Source organism: Pelophylax lessonae (assembly GCF_965119305.1).
Source record: "Pelophylax lessonae genome assembly, chromosome: 2".
Lineage (NCBI taxonomy): Eukaryota > Metazoa > Chordata > Amphibia > Anura > Ranidae > Pelophylax > Pelophylax lessonae.
The window spans coordinates 412,120,927-412,136,110 of NC_138769.1; the positions used below are offsets into that span (position 1 = coordinate 412,120,927).

Consider the following 15,184-nt stretch of genomic DNA (forward strand, 5'->3'; position numbering starts at 1 on the left):
TTCAGTGCAGAAAAAAATGCAGCATGTTCTACTTATATTATTTTTTTCTTGAACTGACTGCACCGGTGTTAACTATGCCATTGCAAACCATATAGCCTACGATCAATGCATTTTTGATGCAGAAAAATAAATTCACTGGACTGCATGTGGTGTGAACTAGCTCTAATAGCATGAGATTATATATATATATATATATATATATATATATATATATATATATATATATATATATATATATATATATAAATAATATATATAATCTCTAACGTGTGTGTGTGTGTATTAATCTCTCTCTCTAAATCTTCATATAAATATATTTTCAGTGATGCGAAGTGTCTGTTCTAGAAATTGCTGTTAGGTTACTGTTTTTTCTGAACCCAAAAACAAGGAACACAAAAGGGGAAGGGAAAACCATAAATTTTACATTTTACTCTAACTGATGTCATTGGTGCTGTCTTAGATACAAATAAAGGTATAATTTTAGAGCCCCTCTTCCAACAGATATTTGATTTGTTTTAATTTAAACAACACATTTGCAATGTAAGTGGCATACAATAAATTGTAATACTAATGATAAAAAACAAAATCGATGTCTTTATTGTAGAGTTCATATAAGGCTTTTTCTCAGATAAAAAACATTGCTGCTTTTCGAAATAAAGATGTATTGGATATACTGTACATTCTGTAGAAAGTTAATTACACATCTATTTATAAATCACATGCTTATGTTTATTTTAAAATAAATTTAGCTGGAAAAAAAAAAAAAAAAGGAATCCTTGCACCAAAGAATGAACACAATTAAGTACCTGCCTCATTAGAATGAATCCTCGGTCCATTTACTGTAACCACAATATGGGTATGGTTCGGAGGGAGACATTTGACTGACATATTTACAGCAATGGAAACATCTGCTGTATCGGTAAACTCTCCAGCTCCGTTTCAATGTTCCTTGCAAAGATTTAATGGATTTTTATACCCATTCCAAAATGTCACCAGTTATTAGGTATATTCCCTGGTGCTTGTTATAAAATCAATGTTGACACATTGTTTTCATGAAATACAGTAAAAGGAATAAGGTCCTCCATTGTGTGGTAAATTGCAAACCACACTTTTTTCAGTAAAATAAATTAAATCATGATGACGCTAGATGAAAATTACTGTGTATAGAGAATTCTCAATTAAACGTAGTTAGTTCAAGAATACTGTATATTGAATAGAAATTTGCATCAAAATATTTCTTACAACACTGTGATAAATAACATACACTGCTTTAAAATACCAAAACCAGGGAGCCAGCTTCCCGAGATTTTATCTATGAAAACAATATTCTTTACTATTAATCTTGATAAATATGGAAGCAGTCTGTTATCTCCATAATAAAATCAATTGCTTGAAAGATTTCATACATATTTTACATTAGTAGACACAAAGGTAATGAGTAGACTGAAGCTAGCGCATTCTCTATAGAAACAATGATGGCAGTTGGAGTGAGTCCATGAATCTGTCGTGGGAGCCTTCTTACCACTTTCCAGGTATTGCTATTCCACATTCATACCAATGGACATAGCTGATGTGTGTCTGACCTCCTATATCCCCAAATTCTACTGGCTGCTGGCGTACTGATCTGTAAAATCCTGTGAATGGGGGGAAAAGATCATTGGCAATTAGGAATGTGGAATTAAAGTGTCATGTCAAAAGAAAACATTGAGTATTGCTCATAAGGCTGCAGATCTGTCAGCAGCATTCTAGCAGTAACCTTTCAGCAGGTCAAATAAGCAACTGCATTACAGCTTGGTGGAGCACTAGGATAATATGCATAATCCATACTGTAAAGAAATTAAAATGGTACAATGCCAAAATGGTGTCTGTCTTTTTTTATTTACTACTTCTGGCATATGGTACTTGATTGATTTTTTTTTTTTTTCTTAAATAGAACTGCTGCCAGTCAGCTTAGCACATGCTTGTAATACATACGTCCTAATTCTTTTTTTTTTTTGTAGAGTCACCCTTATGGGTGCCAAACATACAGTGGATATAAAGTCTACACACCCCTTTTTTTTTTTTTCCTTTTATTGGATCCAATATGTTTTATCTCAAACGTAAAAACATTTTTTCTCTCAACATTCATTGTTCGACACAGCTCCATATCATCTTTGACCCTTGTCATGCTGCTCTCCATAGGAGTAGGATTAAGTGGAAACAAAACTTGACTATGCCCCTAGGGCAGTCCTAAGGGGTATACTTCCCACTTCCTGCTATAGGACTTCAGTTTTTTTTTTTCTGCCTAGTCAGGAGTAAGGACCTGGTTTACTGCTGGGATCTGCGGTCCTGGCATTTGTCTTCTTTTTTTAAATGGAATTTTTTTCTTCTTTTTTTAAATGGAATTTTTTTCTTCTGTTTTTAAATGGAATTTTTTTTCTTTTATTTTCTGTTCTATGAGTATACAGTCAACTGCCGGACTGGGCGACGCACTGGATATCCTAGATCCTTAGCCTTCTCAGTCTGGCTAGCGAGTGCTCTCCAACAATTAGCTCTGCACCAGGTTGGCCACGACATAGCTCCATTGGACGGGGGCTGGCCGGCGAGTGAAACCCCTCGAGAGAACGCATAGCCCTGGTCACGATAATGGTCTAGGCCAGAGTCGTAGTATACCTCTGGCCCGCAGCACCCCATTCCAAGATGGCGCAGTGGACTGTCAGAAGTGGTGCCCGCTCGGTTGCCAGGTGTTATGAGTAGTCACCCCCCCCTCCCCCGCCTCCTCTCCTCTGTGGAAATACTGGGGTGGACGTGGGCCCTCCCTTGGGTTGGTAGGCCCCTTCTGTGCTCTTCCTTCCCTTGTGAGGCTGGTATCTGAAGTTCCTTGGAGACTCCCTCTCAGAGCAGATCTTTTTGTCTCAAGGGCTGATCTTCCATCCTGCTTTAGGGTTGCTGGCTTTAACGGCCTGGCTATTGAAAGCTAGGTACTAAAGTGTTCAACCTGTGTAGGTGTGTGTGACTGTAATCATCTCACATAGCCCTGAATGTCCTGATCCTTGAGATGTACGTTAAGAGTCTTTTGAATGCCACCATACTTCCCGCAGAAACCACCTCTTGTGGTAGAGAATTCCACAATCTTTTAGCCCTAACCGTAAAAAACCCCCCACGTTGCCTGAGGTTAAAACGCTTCTCCTCTAATCGCATTGTATGCCCTCTTGTCCTCATGCAATCCCTTCGACTGAACAGCTTTTTTTATAAGCTGAGATCCCCATTGAGATATTTATAAATTGCTATCATGTCCCCCCTCAGGCGTCTCTTCTCCAGGGAGAATAAATCGAGTGATTGCAGACGCTCTTCATAATTAAGGTCCTCCAATCCCCTAATCAGTTTAGTTGCCCTTCTCTGGACTCTCTCCAGCTCCAACACATCCCTCCTGAGGACTGGCGACCAGAACTGGACAGAATACTCCAGATGTGGTCAGACCAGAGTTTTATAAAGTGGAAGGATTATAGTCTTATCTCTGGAATACATCCCTTTCTTTATGCATGCTAATATTCTGCTGGCTTTGGCAGCTGCCGCTTGCATTGCATGCATGCCTAATCTATCATCAACCAAGACTCCCAGATCCTTCTCCATTTTTGATTCCCCCAAGGGTTCCCCTCCTAACGTGCATTGTGTTTTTATGTTTTTAGTCCCCAAGTGCAAAACCTTACACTTCTTCACATTAAACCTCATTTGCCATGTCGTTGCCCACTCCATTATTTTGTCCAGGTCATTATGTAGGATATCTGCTTCATGCTGTGCAGTTATTGCCCTTGCCAATTTTGTGTCATCTGCAAAAACTGATAACCAGCTACTGATCCCGACCTCAATGCTGTTTATGAATAAATTGAACAAGGTTGGTCCCATGACTGAGCCCCGGGGCACCCCGCTTACTACCTCAGACCAGTCTGAGTATGCGCTGTTTATTACCACCCTTTGGACATGCTCTTTTAGCCAGTTCCGTATCCAAGAGCAAACCCTGCTGTCGATACCTGCAGACCTTATTTTATAAATTAAGCGCTTGTGGGGAACTGTATCAAACGCCTTAGCGAAATCCAAGTACACCACATCTACTGGACTGCCCCCATCTAGCTCACAGCTCACCTCCTCGTAGAATGTTAGGAGATTGGTTTGACAAGAACACCCATTTGTAAACCCGTGCTGATTACTGCTGATGATGTTGTTGTCTTTAGCAAACTCTACGATATAGTCCCTTATCATCTCCTCCAGAAGTTTACATACTATCGATGTCAAACTGACAGGCCTATAGTTTCCCGGCATATGCCTCTGCCCCTTTTTGAATATCGGAATCACTTTAGCTTTCCTCCAATCCCTTGGTACATTTCCTGTCCTAATACTGTCAGCAAAGATCAGGAACAGTGGTCTAGATATAACCTTACTGAGTTCCTTGAGTACTCTCGGATGTACCCCATCCGGGCCTGGTGATTTGTTTGTGTTAAGTTTATCCAGCCTTTCCCTGATTTCACCCTCTGTTAGCCATAGTGGCAAGTCCTGTGTATTACTACTAACCATACAGTTAGGGTTGTCTGATTTGGTGATCCCTACACTGTTAAAAGCCAGAAAATCGACTTATAGGAAGATTTATCGTAGAGTTTGGAGGGTGTACATTTCTTGGTGTGAGTCTGGGGGTGGGTTCTCCCCATTCCTTTTCAGTGTCCCGTCTGCTGGAGTTTCTACAACAAGGTGTAGATAAACATTTGGCTCTGGGCACCAACAAGGGCCAGATTTCTGCCTTGGCTACAAATTCTTTAGTTCACACTTTCGTCCAGGGGGTTCCCCGCTTGGCTCTCCAGGTAAGGTCTCTGATGCCTCCGTGGGACCTCAATTTGGTACTGTCGTTCTTCAAAGGTTCTTACTCTGTCACAGAAGGTAGCTTTTTGGTGGCTATTACTTCTGCACACAGGTTGTTGGAACTGGCTGCGTTGTCCTGTCCGTCATCTTACCTGGTGGTTCACAGGGAAAAAGTGGTGCTACGTCCCTGTCAGTTGTTCCTTCCTAAGGTTGTTTCGGGTTTTCACTTGAAAGAAGACATTGAGTTGCCTTCCTTGTGCCCTAAGCCGACACATCCTAAAGAAATTGCTTTGCATTCCCTGGATGTGGTTCGGGCATTCAGGGTGTACCTGGCGGCGACTAAGTCGATTTGAAAATCGGATTCTTTTTGTCCTTATGGAGGGATCTCTTAAGAGGCAGGCCGCGTCTGCTGCGACCATTTCCAGATGGATCTGGCAGATGCTGGTGCAGGCCTATTCCATTAGGGTCAGGCTCCTCCCTTCTCTGTGAAGGCGCCATTCTACATGGGCGCTTAGTGCCTCCTGGGCCTTCTATCATCAGGTGTCAGTGGTTCAGGTGCAAGGCGGCCACATGATCGTCTGTGCATACAATCAAGTTTTACAAGGTGAATGTACTCGCATCTGCGGATGCTGCGTTTGGCGGCAAAGTTTTGCAGGCTGCTGTTGCAGAGGTTCTTGCCTCTTGAGGGTGTATTTTTTCTGGTTGGTGAGCTCCAGTTGTGTTCCTGGTTTACCTGGTTGGCTATGTTTAGCTCTTTTTGGGAATAATGTGCAGTGCTGTGTTTTCTCCCGCCCCTCATGTTGACACTGCTTTGGGACATCCCAAGGGTCAAAGAAGATATGGAGCTCTGTCCGTCAATGAACGAAAGAGAAAACTGGATTTTTGTCTTACCATAAAATTCTTTTCTCTGATGTTCATTGACGGACACAGCACCCACCCCTCTGAGTTGGGTTACATATTCTTCTGACACTGCTTGTTGCAAACTGAAGTCCTATAGCAGGGGGTGGGAAGTATACCCCCTAGAACTGCCCTAGGGCCGTAGTTAAGTTTTGCTTTCACCTAGTCCTACTCCTATGGAGAGCAGTGTGTGTGGTGATCAGATACCACCCAAAAAACTTTTTTTTGTGTGAAGAAAATTATATACATTTTGTTTGGGTACATCATTGCATGACTGCACAATTACCAGTTCAAGTAGCATAGTGCCAAACAGCAAAAAAAAAAAAAATGGCCTGATCATAAAGGGGGTAAAATCTTCTGGAGCTGAAGTGAATAATGTAGTTCATAAATATGCACACCCTTAAACTAATGTTTAGGTTGGAGCATATAACGTTTTCTCTAATAGTGGAGTAGGAAGAGTCGTTTATAATATGGTGTTTCTCTTATTGTTCATTGACAGACGCAGCTCCATATCTTCTTGACCATTGGGTTATGCTGCCCCTTAAGGAAAAAACTTTACAATGCCTATGGGGACAGTCCCTGCAGGCATACACCCCCACACTCTGCTATAGCCCTCAGTTTTTCTGCATAGTTTAGGAGTAGGACCTAGTTTCCTGCTGGGACTTCGGTCTTAGCTGTTTGTTTTTGGGAACCTTTTTTGTGAGACTTTATTTATTTTTTTAGTTAGTGTTCCTGAGAGAACTACAACCAGCAGCTGGCTAGGTTTCGGACTGGATATGCTAGATCCTTAAGGTCTTCCAGCCTGGCCAGCTAGCGTGCGCAGGTTATAGTCCACCACTAGGCCTCGCCACGACAGAGCCCTGATGGACAGGGGCGGGCCTGCGAGATAAACACCTCGCCGGGATGCACACAACCTGGGATGCCCTGAGTCGCAGCGTACCCCCTGGCCGTCAGCACCCCCACCCCAGGTGGAGAGGTAGTCTGTTCAGAGTGGCGCCCACCTGATGCCGTGGTATGGTAATTAAGTGTCCCCCCAATTCTCTGGCGGTCTCTCTGGCAGCCCTTTCTGCAGTACACATACCAGGTGTGGAAAACTGGCAGGCAGATTACCTGAGTCGTCAGGTGCTGGATCAGGCGGAGTGGTCACTGCACCTGGAGTTGTTTCACCTCTTGGCACCTTAATTTGGTATTATCTGTTCTTCAAAAACCTCCCTTTGAGAACATAAGGTTAGGGAGATTCCTCCGCTTACACTGTCACGGAAGTTTGCTTATTTGGTGGCTATTATTTCTGCCTGCATAGTATCTGAATTGGTGGCACTGACCTGCCATTCGCCTTATCTAGTGGTTCACAGTGATAAAGTGGTACTTCGATCTCAGTCGTTCCTTCCTAAGGTGGTTTCTGATTTTCATCTGAATGAAGACATTGTGCTGCCTTCGCTCTGTCCTAAGCCCAAGGAAATTGGAAATTGCTTTGCATTCTTTGGATGTGTTTTGGGCAATTTAGAGTTTCCCTGGTGGCTACTGAATCTTTCAGGAAATCAGACTCTTTGTCCTCACCGAAGGACCTCAAAGGATTGGCTGCGTCTGCTGCGACCATATCCAGATGGATCAGGTTCAGGCTTATTCCCTCTAGGGTCAGGTTCCTCCTTTCCATGTGAAGGCACATTCTACTAGGGCGCCGAGTGCCTCCTTGGGCTTTTCGCCATCAGGCATCAGTGATGCAAATTTGCAAGGCGGCAACTTGGTCATCAGTGCACACGTTCACAAAATTCTACAAGGTGGATATGTTGGCATCCGCGGATTCTTCTTTTTGCAGGCTGCAGTTTAAAAGAGAACTCTGTTTAGTTTCTCTTTGTGGGTTCAATTTTTTCCGGGTGAGTTCCAGTTTCTGGTAAAGCTCCCAGGTTTTGCAGGCTGCTGTTTAAAAGAGAAACCTTTCTCTTGAGGGTGGATGTTTTTAGGTGAGCTTCGGTTGTTCCTGGTTGAACTCCATGTTACCTGGTTGGCTAAGTTTAGCCTTTGCGGAATTACGTTCTTTCTTTGCGTTTTTCCCCACCCCTCATGCAAATACTGCTTTGGAAAGTCCCAATGGTCAAAAAGATATGGAGCTGCGTCTGTCAATGAACGATTGATTTTTGTCATACCGTAAAATCCTTTTCTTTTGTCGCAAGGAGTGATTGGGTCGGTTCCCGCTCAGGAACATTTTCAGAGGTTTTATTCAAGCCTTTTCATTGTTGCCAGAAAAGAAGGCAAGGTGCGTTCTATCCTGGATCTCAAGGCCCTGAACGGCTTCGTGCGGGTACAGAGGTTTCAGATAGAGTCCATCCACACGGTAGTAGCGTCTCTGCATCAGGGAGATTTCTTAGCCTCCATAGATATCAAGGATGCATATCTACACATCCCTATCATCCCAGCGGTCTCAGCTTTGTGGGAGTAGAGGAGCATTATCATTTTGTGGCGTTACACTTTGGTCTTGCCTCCGCTCCCATAGTGTTTTACCAAGGTACTAGCACTGGTATAAGCACTGCTGCACCGGCGTGGTACTGGGGTACCTGGATGATCACCTGTTGAGAGCGGACTCTCATTCAGCCTTGTTGGAGGATCTGACGATCACGGCCAGAACTTGCAGGAGTTCGGTTGGAACATCAATTTCAAGAAATCTGCGTGGACTCTGGTTCTGAGACTGGATTATCTGGGCTTGACTCTGGATTCAGCCTTGGCAAGGGTTTTTCTTCCCTCTGCAAAAGTTGCGGGGGCGATTCAGTTGTTGGACAACAATCTGTCCCCTCTATGAGTTTGCATGTGAGCCTTGGGTCTGATAGTATCGGCCTTCGAGGCGGTTCCGTTTGCTCAAGGCCTTTGCAAAGGGAGATTCTCGTAAAATGGAACAAGGATCCAAAGTCCTTGGATTCTGTGATTTGGTTGAGCCACAACACAAAATCTGCTCTGTTGTGGTGGATTCAGTCCCCAGCACTGTGCCAGGGCAAGTCCTTCCTTCTGTTGTTTTAGACGGTGGTAACCATGGACGCTAGCCTGTCCGGCTGGGGTGCGGTGCTGGGGAAGCTCTGTGCCCAGGGTACCTGGACGATAGAGTCAAAACTTCCGATAAATGTTTTGGAGCTCAGAGCGATAAAACTTTGAGTCATTAGACGACTCGTCTGCAAGGTTGTCCGATTCATATCCATGCTGACAATGCCACGGCTTTTGGCTTCCATCAATCACCAGGGGGGCACCAAGAGTGTCTTAGCGAAAAAAGGTGGTGGCCTGAGATTCTGGCCTGGGTGGAAAGTTTTGTTCCAGCCCATTCTGCTGTACACATTCCAGCTGTGGAAAACTGGCAGGCGGATTACCTGAGTCGTTAGGTGTTGGATCATGGGGAGTGGTCCCTACACCCGGAGGTGCTCTGCCTCCTGTGTGGTTGGTGGGGGACTCCTGAGGCTAATCTGTTTGCCTCTCGCCTCAACAAAAAGGTGCAGAGATTAGTAGCCAGGTCTCAAGATCCTCTGGCCGAAGCCACAGGTGCGCTGGTGGCTCCTTGGGGTCCGTATCGGCTGATTTATGCATTTCTCCCATTGAAGCTCCTGCCGAGGCTTCTGTGCAGGATAGAGGTGGAATGCATTCAAGTCATTCTGTTGGCTCCAGACTGGCCTCGTCGGTCTTGGTACGCAGACCTGATAAGGCTGGTTGCCGATACCCCTTGGAGACTTCCTCTCAGGGAAGATCTGCTGTCTCAAGGTCCGATCTTCCATCCTGCTTTACAGTCGCTGGCTTTAACGGCATGGCTGTTAAAAGTCAGGTGTTGAGAGATAGAGGTCTTTCCGACTCTGTAATTCCTACACTCTTGAAGGCTAGTAATTTAGATCACTAGGGCTTTGGCCTTTTTTTTAGAAGGGGGTTTAACCTTATCTGGTGGTACACAGGGATAAGGTAGTACTTCGACCTAATCAGTGGCTCCTTCCTAAGGTGGTTTCTGATTTTCATCTGAATTAAGACCTAGTGTTGCCTTCACTTTACCCTAAACCTCAGCATCCTAAGGAGTATGCCTTGCATTCTTTGGATGTGGTTCGGGTTATCAGGGTTTATAGAGACATCGGAGTCCTTTAGAAAATCAGACTCTCTCTTTTTGTCCTTATTGATCGACCTCGTAAGTGATTGGCTGCGTCTGCTGCGACCATTTCCAGATGGATTAGGCAGACGGTGGTACAGGCCTATTCACTGAGGGGTCAGGTTCCTCCTTTCCCAGTGAAGGCTGGGAAAAGTATGCAAGGCGGCAACTTGGTCGTCTGTGCATACATTGACAAAATTCTACAAGGTAGATGTGTTGGCATCCGCAGATGCTTCTTATGGCCGCAAGGTTTTGCAGACTGCAGTTTAAAAGAGAACTCTGTTTAGTTTCGCTTTGAGGGTTCAATTTTTTTTCCGGGTGAACTCCATTTGTTTCTGGTTGAGCTCCAGGTTTCCTAGTTGGCTAACTTTAGCCATTGGGGACTTACATTTTGTTTCTGCGTTGCTTCCCACCCCTCATTATTATACTGCTTTGGGACATCCCTATGAGTCATGAAGATAAGGAGCTACGTCTGTTGATGAACGATAAAGAAAACTGGATTTCTCTTACGTCCTCCGACAGTCGCCGCCCATTCACACAGTCTTCACTTATGGGGTATTGACTTCATCTCCACAGGAGTTTCTAGGCATAAGACTTGTAAAAGAACAATAAATCTACATAGTCATACCCATGGGGGCTGTCCTTCTAGTCCAATACTCCCCTGCAATAGCCATCCCAAATCAGTTTGTCTTCTGCCTAGCTTCAGGAGTGGATAGGCTTCCCTGTGCTGAGGCTACAGTCTCAGCCTTTTCTTCTTTTTCTTTTATGATTTATTTTCAAAAGCTGTAATTTTTTCTTTACATTGCTAGCTGTTTATTTTATCAGCACTAGTTAGTGGATCTTCGGATGAAGACGGCGTCTGCAGAGCTGGGAATCGGACTGATCGTCCTGGTTCTCCAGGACAGAAGGTCAGATGGAATCCCTGCCCACCATCGAGCGTTTCGCAGGCTATGTGTTCGCTCTGACCTCACAAACGACCCATCCCTGTCCATCAGGGATGCAGCCATGTGAGGTGGCTACCTCACTGGACACATAGGTTCGTCCATGCACTACTAGTGTCCTGCGTTTTTGGCTGGCGGCACTCTCCTGCCATCTGAGGGTGGGCGGTTTCCCGCTTGATATGAGGCACCCCACGCCAACGGGTACAGGTAAGTACATTCTGTGTGGGGCCTCTGTCTGGGGTCGGCAGTCCATGTGTGTCTGTGGTGTCCCCTGTGTCTGTGCATTTTGGGCTCCCTGGTCCCGGTCCCTGCGGGGGTTTTTATTCTCTCACAGCAGCGCTGTGTGGGGGTTTTAGGGGTCCCTCTCCTAAGGTCACTTTAGGGTGCTTGGGGATGCAGACGCGTGGTGACCGCTGCGGGGTTAAAAACCGCCGGTCTGCCATTTTAAGTGTGGGCAACATGTCTGGCTTCACTGTGGACGCTCATACAGCATGCTATGTAGTGTATTTTCGCGCCTTGCGGCGCCATCTTGTGTGTGGCGAACGATCGTTCCGAGCACATCTTGCCGAAGCCTCCCATTAGTTTCCATAGGCATCCATTTTCCCTTGCCCTGCAGCCTAGTTCAGCCTCCAGCGGTGACATCACTTCCTCCTTTCTCACAGGAGCGACCGAAGAAGCTGGTAACACTTTGTGGGGTTCTGTCCTGTTGTTCTTTTTCCTGTCCTGCCTTGTGCAATCTTCCTGGTCAGTTTTGTCCCTGCAGGGGGTTCTGTCACAGTCTTGTAGCGGTGTGCTGTGGGGATCCGCAGCGCACTTAAAGGGCCAGTTTAAAAAAAAAAAAAAAAACGTTTGTTATGGAATCCCAGGACCGCAAATTCCCGCCAGCTTTGGTGGGGGATTCAGGGTCCTCTGAATCCCCCACCGTCACTAATTTGGCTGCTGTTGTGGCAACTTTTGTGTCAAAAATGGATGTGCTGATGTCTGAACGTGCTGCTAGGAAAAGGCCTAGGATTTCCTTTTCTTCTGATTCTGAATGTGACATGGTTGCTATAGGTAGCGTGGCCCTTTCAGGGTCTCGCTCTTCTCAGGACCCGCAAGAGTCTGAGGGGGAGGCGGAGGTTGCAGGGGTGGATGATTCCCCCCCCTGGGTCACCAGAGGAGCGCGCAGCTATGGATGAGTTGATCCTAGCAGTAAAGGAAACACTACATTTGGAGGATGAGCCCACCCCCCCGGGCGTTGTGTCCTCTTTTGGTACACACAGGACCCGCAAGACAGCGCAGGTTTTCCCTTGCCCCGCAGAGTTTCACCATAAGGTGAATGAGCTATGGCGTAATTTAAAACACACCTTCGTGGTGTCTAAGAAGTTTCAATTCTCTACCCTTTTGCGTCTACTACGGCTGCACGCTGGTGTGTGCCTCCAAGTGGATCACACGGTGGCCAGGTTGAACAAAGCTACCCACTGAGGACTCCCCGGTGTTTAGCGATCCTACTGATAGGAGACTGGAGTCTCTTGCCCGTCATTCCTACATGGTGGCGGGTTCCATGCTCAAGCCTATTTTTGCCTCTGTGATGGTGGCTCAGGCTGTGGCGGATTGGACCAAGGTGCTCAAACGCACCCTCGTGGCCGACTCTGCCCCTCCCACTACAGTGGAAATGGTGGAGCAGATTCATCGTGGGGTCATGTATTTGTGCGATGCGGCTCTGAATGAGGCCCCCTTGGCGATACGCCTGTCCAGTGTCGCTGTGGTTAACCGTCGCTTAATCTGGTTAAAATGCTGGTCGGCTGACCAAAAATCCAGGAAAACGGTGGCTGACATCCCCTATGCGGAGTCTCGCCTTTTTGGGGAATTCTTGGACGAATTGGTTAAAGGAGTCACGGGGGTAAGAGCACTCTGCTGCCCCAGAATCCTAAGGGCAAGTTTTTCCGTGGTAAGCGGGGCCCGTCCTTTAAACCTACTCGAGGGTCCTTTCGTGCCTTCAAGGCACAGAACAAGGGTAAACCCTTCAAGGGCCAAGGTGGCCAGAAAAAGCCCTGGTTTGGCAAACAAAAATCCAGCCAGGCCGGTGCGGCGGCTCAGTCCACCTCTGCCTGAAGGGGCGCCCTCACCCGTTACAGGGGTGGGGGACGTTTGCGCGGTTTCCTCCAACCTTGGCTGCTCTGAATCACGGACAGGTGGGTTCAGGAAATCATTTGGTCAGGGTACAAGATTAAATTTCTTTCACGGCCGGCGAACAGATTCTTTCCCTCAAATCTTCATTTGACCCCAGGGCGGTTACAGGACCTACATCCGGTGGTGCAGGATCTTCTCGTTCAGGGGGTGATTGTCCCGGTGCCTCATCGGGACAGGTTTCGGGGTTTCTATTCGAATCTGTTCACTGTGCCCAGAAAGGAGGGCAAAATGCGTCCGATTCTGGACTTAAAAGCGCTGAACCACTTCGTGCGCATTCAAAAGTTTTGCATGGAATCACTCCGCTCAGTGGTGGCCTCCCTGAATCTGGGAGAGTTCCTGGCCTCCATAGACCTGAAGGATGCGTATCTGCACATCCCCATTTTCGAGGGTCATCAGAGGTACCTCCGATTCGCTATCGCGGAGGATCATTACCAGTTTGTGGCGTTACCTTTCAGTCTCGCTTCGGCTCCAAGGTCGGATGCGCCTGCTCCATTGGTCGGATCGTCTTCAGGGCCGTCCTGTACGGATGCAGACGTACAATACCACTGAGGTGGCTTATATCAACCACCAAGGGGGCACCAGGAGTGCCCGGGCGGCCCAGGAAGTGACCGGTATTCTGTCTTGGGCCGAGACTCATGTCCCGGCGATATCGGCAGTTCACATTCCGGGTGTGGAGAATTGGCAGGCCGACTATCTGAGCCGCCAGACCCTGGACCAGGAGGAATGGTCCCTACACCCTGAGGTGTTTCAAATGCTGTGTGCGAAGTGGGGATCACCAGATGTGGATCTGTTCGCGTCTCGGCTAAAGGTTTGTGGCAAGAACACGCGATCCTCTGGCAGACGCCTCGGATGCGCTGGTGGTGCCTTGGCGTCAGTATCGCCTGATATATGCCTTTCCGCCGATTCAGTTGTTGTCCAGGTTCCTTTGCAGGTTGGCCTCGGAACAATCGCTGGTGATTCTTGTGGCGCCGGACTGGCCTCGCCGGTCCTGGTACATGGACATCGTTCACCTGGCTGTGGAGCCTCCGTGGCGGCTGCCAATGCGAGAAGATCTGCTGTCCCAGGGACCGATCTTCCATCCTGCTTTACAGTCGCTGGCTTTAACGGCCTAGCTGTTGGAAGCCAGGTCCTGAGAGACAGGGGTCTCTCCTCAGAGGTCATTCCTACTTTGATCAAGGCTAGAAAAGCCTCTTCTGGTAAGATTTATTACCGTACATGGAAAGCTCATTTTGCCTGGTGTGAGTCCAGGGGTTTCTCTCCTCGTTCCTACTCGGTGGCGAGAGTGTTGGCTTTCCTCCAAACTGGTGTGGACCAGCGTCTTGCGTTGGCCACGATTAAGGGCCAGGTCTCTGCACTGGCTATTCTTTTCCAGCGCCCTGTGGCGTCTAATTCCTTGATTCGCACCTTTATTCAAGGGGTGTGTCACCTGGCTCCTCCTAGAAGGGAGCCCTTACCTCCATGGGACTTGAACTTGGTTCTGTCCGTGTTGCAGCGTTCCCCTTTTGAAAACATCAGGGAACTTTCGTTACCCATGCTATCTAAGAAGGTTGCGTTCCTGGTAGCGATCACTTCTGCTCCCAGAGTGTCAGAGTTGGCGGCGTTGTCTTGCCGCTCCCCTTACCTGGTGGTTCATAGGGATAAGGTGGTCTTGCGACCTAATCCGTCCTTTTTGCCAAAGGTGGTTTCGGAATTCCACCTGAATGAGAACATTGTTTTGCCTTCGCTTTGTGCGAATCCTAAGCATCCAGGAGAGGTTGCCTTACATCCTTGGATGTTGTCCGGGCGATCAGGGTTTACCTGTCATCGACTGAATCCTTTCGAAAATCGGATTCTCTCTTTGTCCTTCCTGAGGGACCTCGGAAGGGTATGGCTGCGTCTGCAGCAATCATTGCCAAATGGATCAGACAGATCATTGTACAGGCCTATTTGTTGCGGGAATGGGTTCCTCCCTTCCCTGTCAAGGCTCACTTTACCAGGTCGGTGAGTGCGTCCTGGGGGTATCGGCATCAGGCTTCGGTGGCCCAGGTGTGCAAGGCTGCGACTTGGTCGTCGGTGCACAGTTTCTCAAAGTTCTACAAAATTGATGTTCTGGCATCAGCTGATGCATCCTTTGGCCGCAAAGTTCTCTGTGTGGCAGTTCCATAGGGAACCCTGGGTTTGTACGGGTCCTTAGCTGTTGGGGGTGTTTTCCCCTTGGTTATTTGTTACCTTTGGTAATTTGGGTTGTGGCTCATGTTGA

General features: G+C 47.1%; 1 protein-coding gene across 1 annotated transcript in view; it reads right to left on the reverse strand.

Annotated features, from left to right (window-relative positions):
- Positions 1–568: 568 nt before the first annotated feature.
- The window catches only part of ABI3BP (ABI family member 3 binding protein), a 520,855-nt gene continuing 506,239 nt past the window's right edge, over positions 569–15,184 (reverse strand). The window contains exon 49 of the mRNA XM_082245218.1: positions 569–1,634. Within this exon, the coding sequence (XP_082101344.1) occupies positions 1,519–1,634 (116 nt within the window). The 3' untranslated portion in view covers positions 569–1,518. The remainder of the gene's footprint in view (positions 1,635–15,184) is intronic.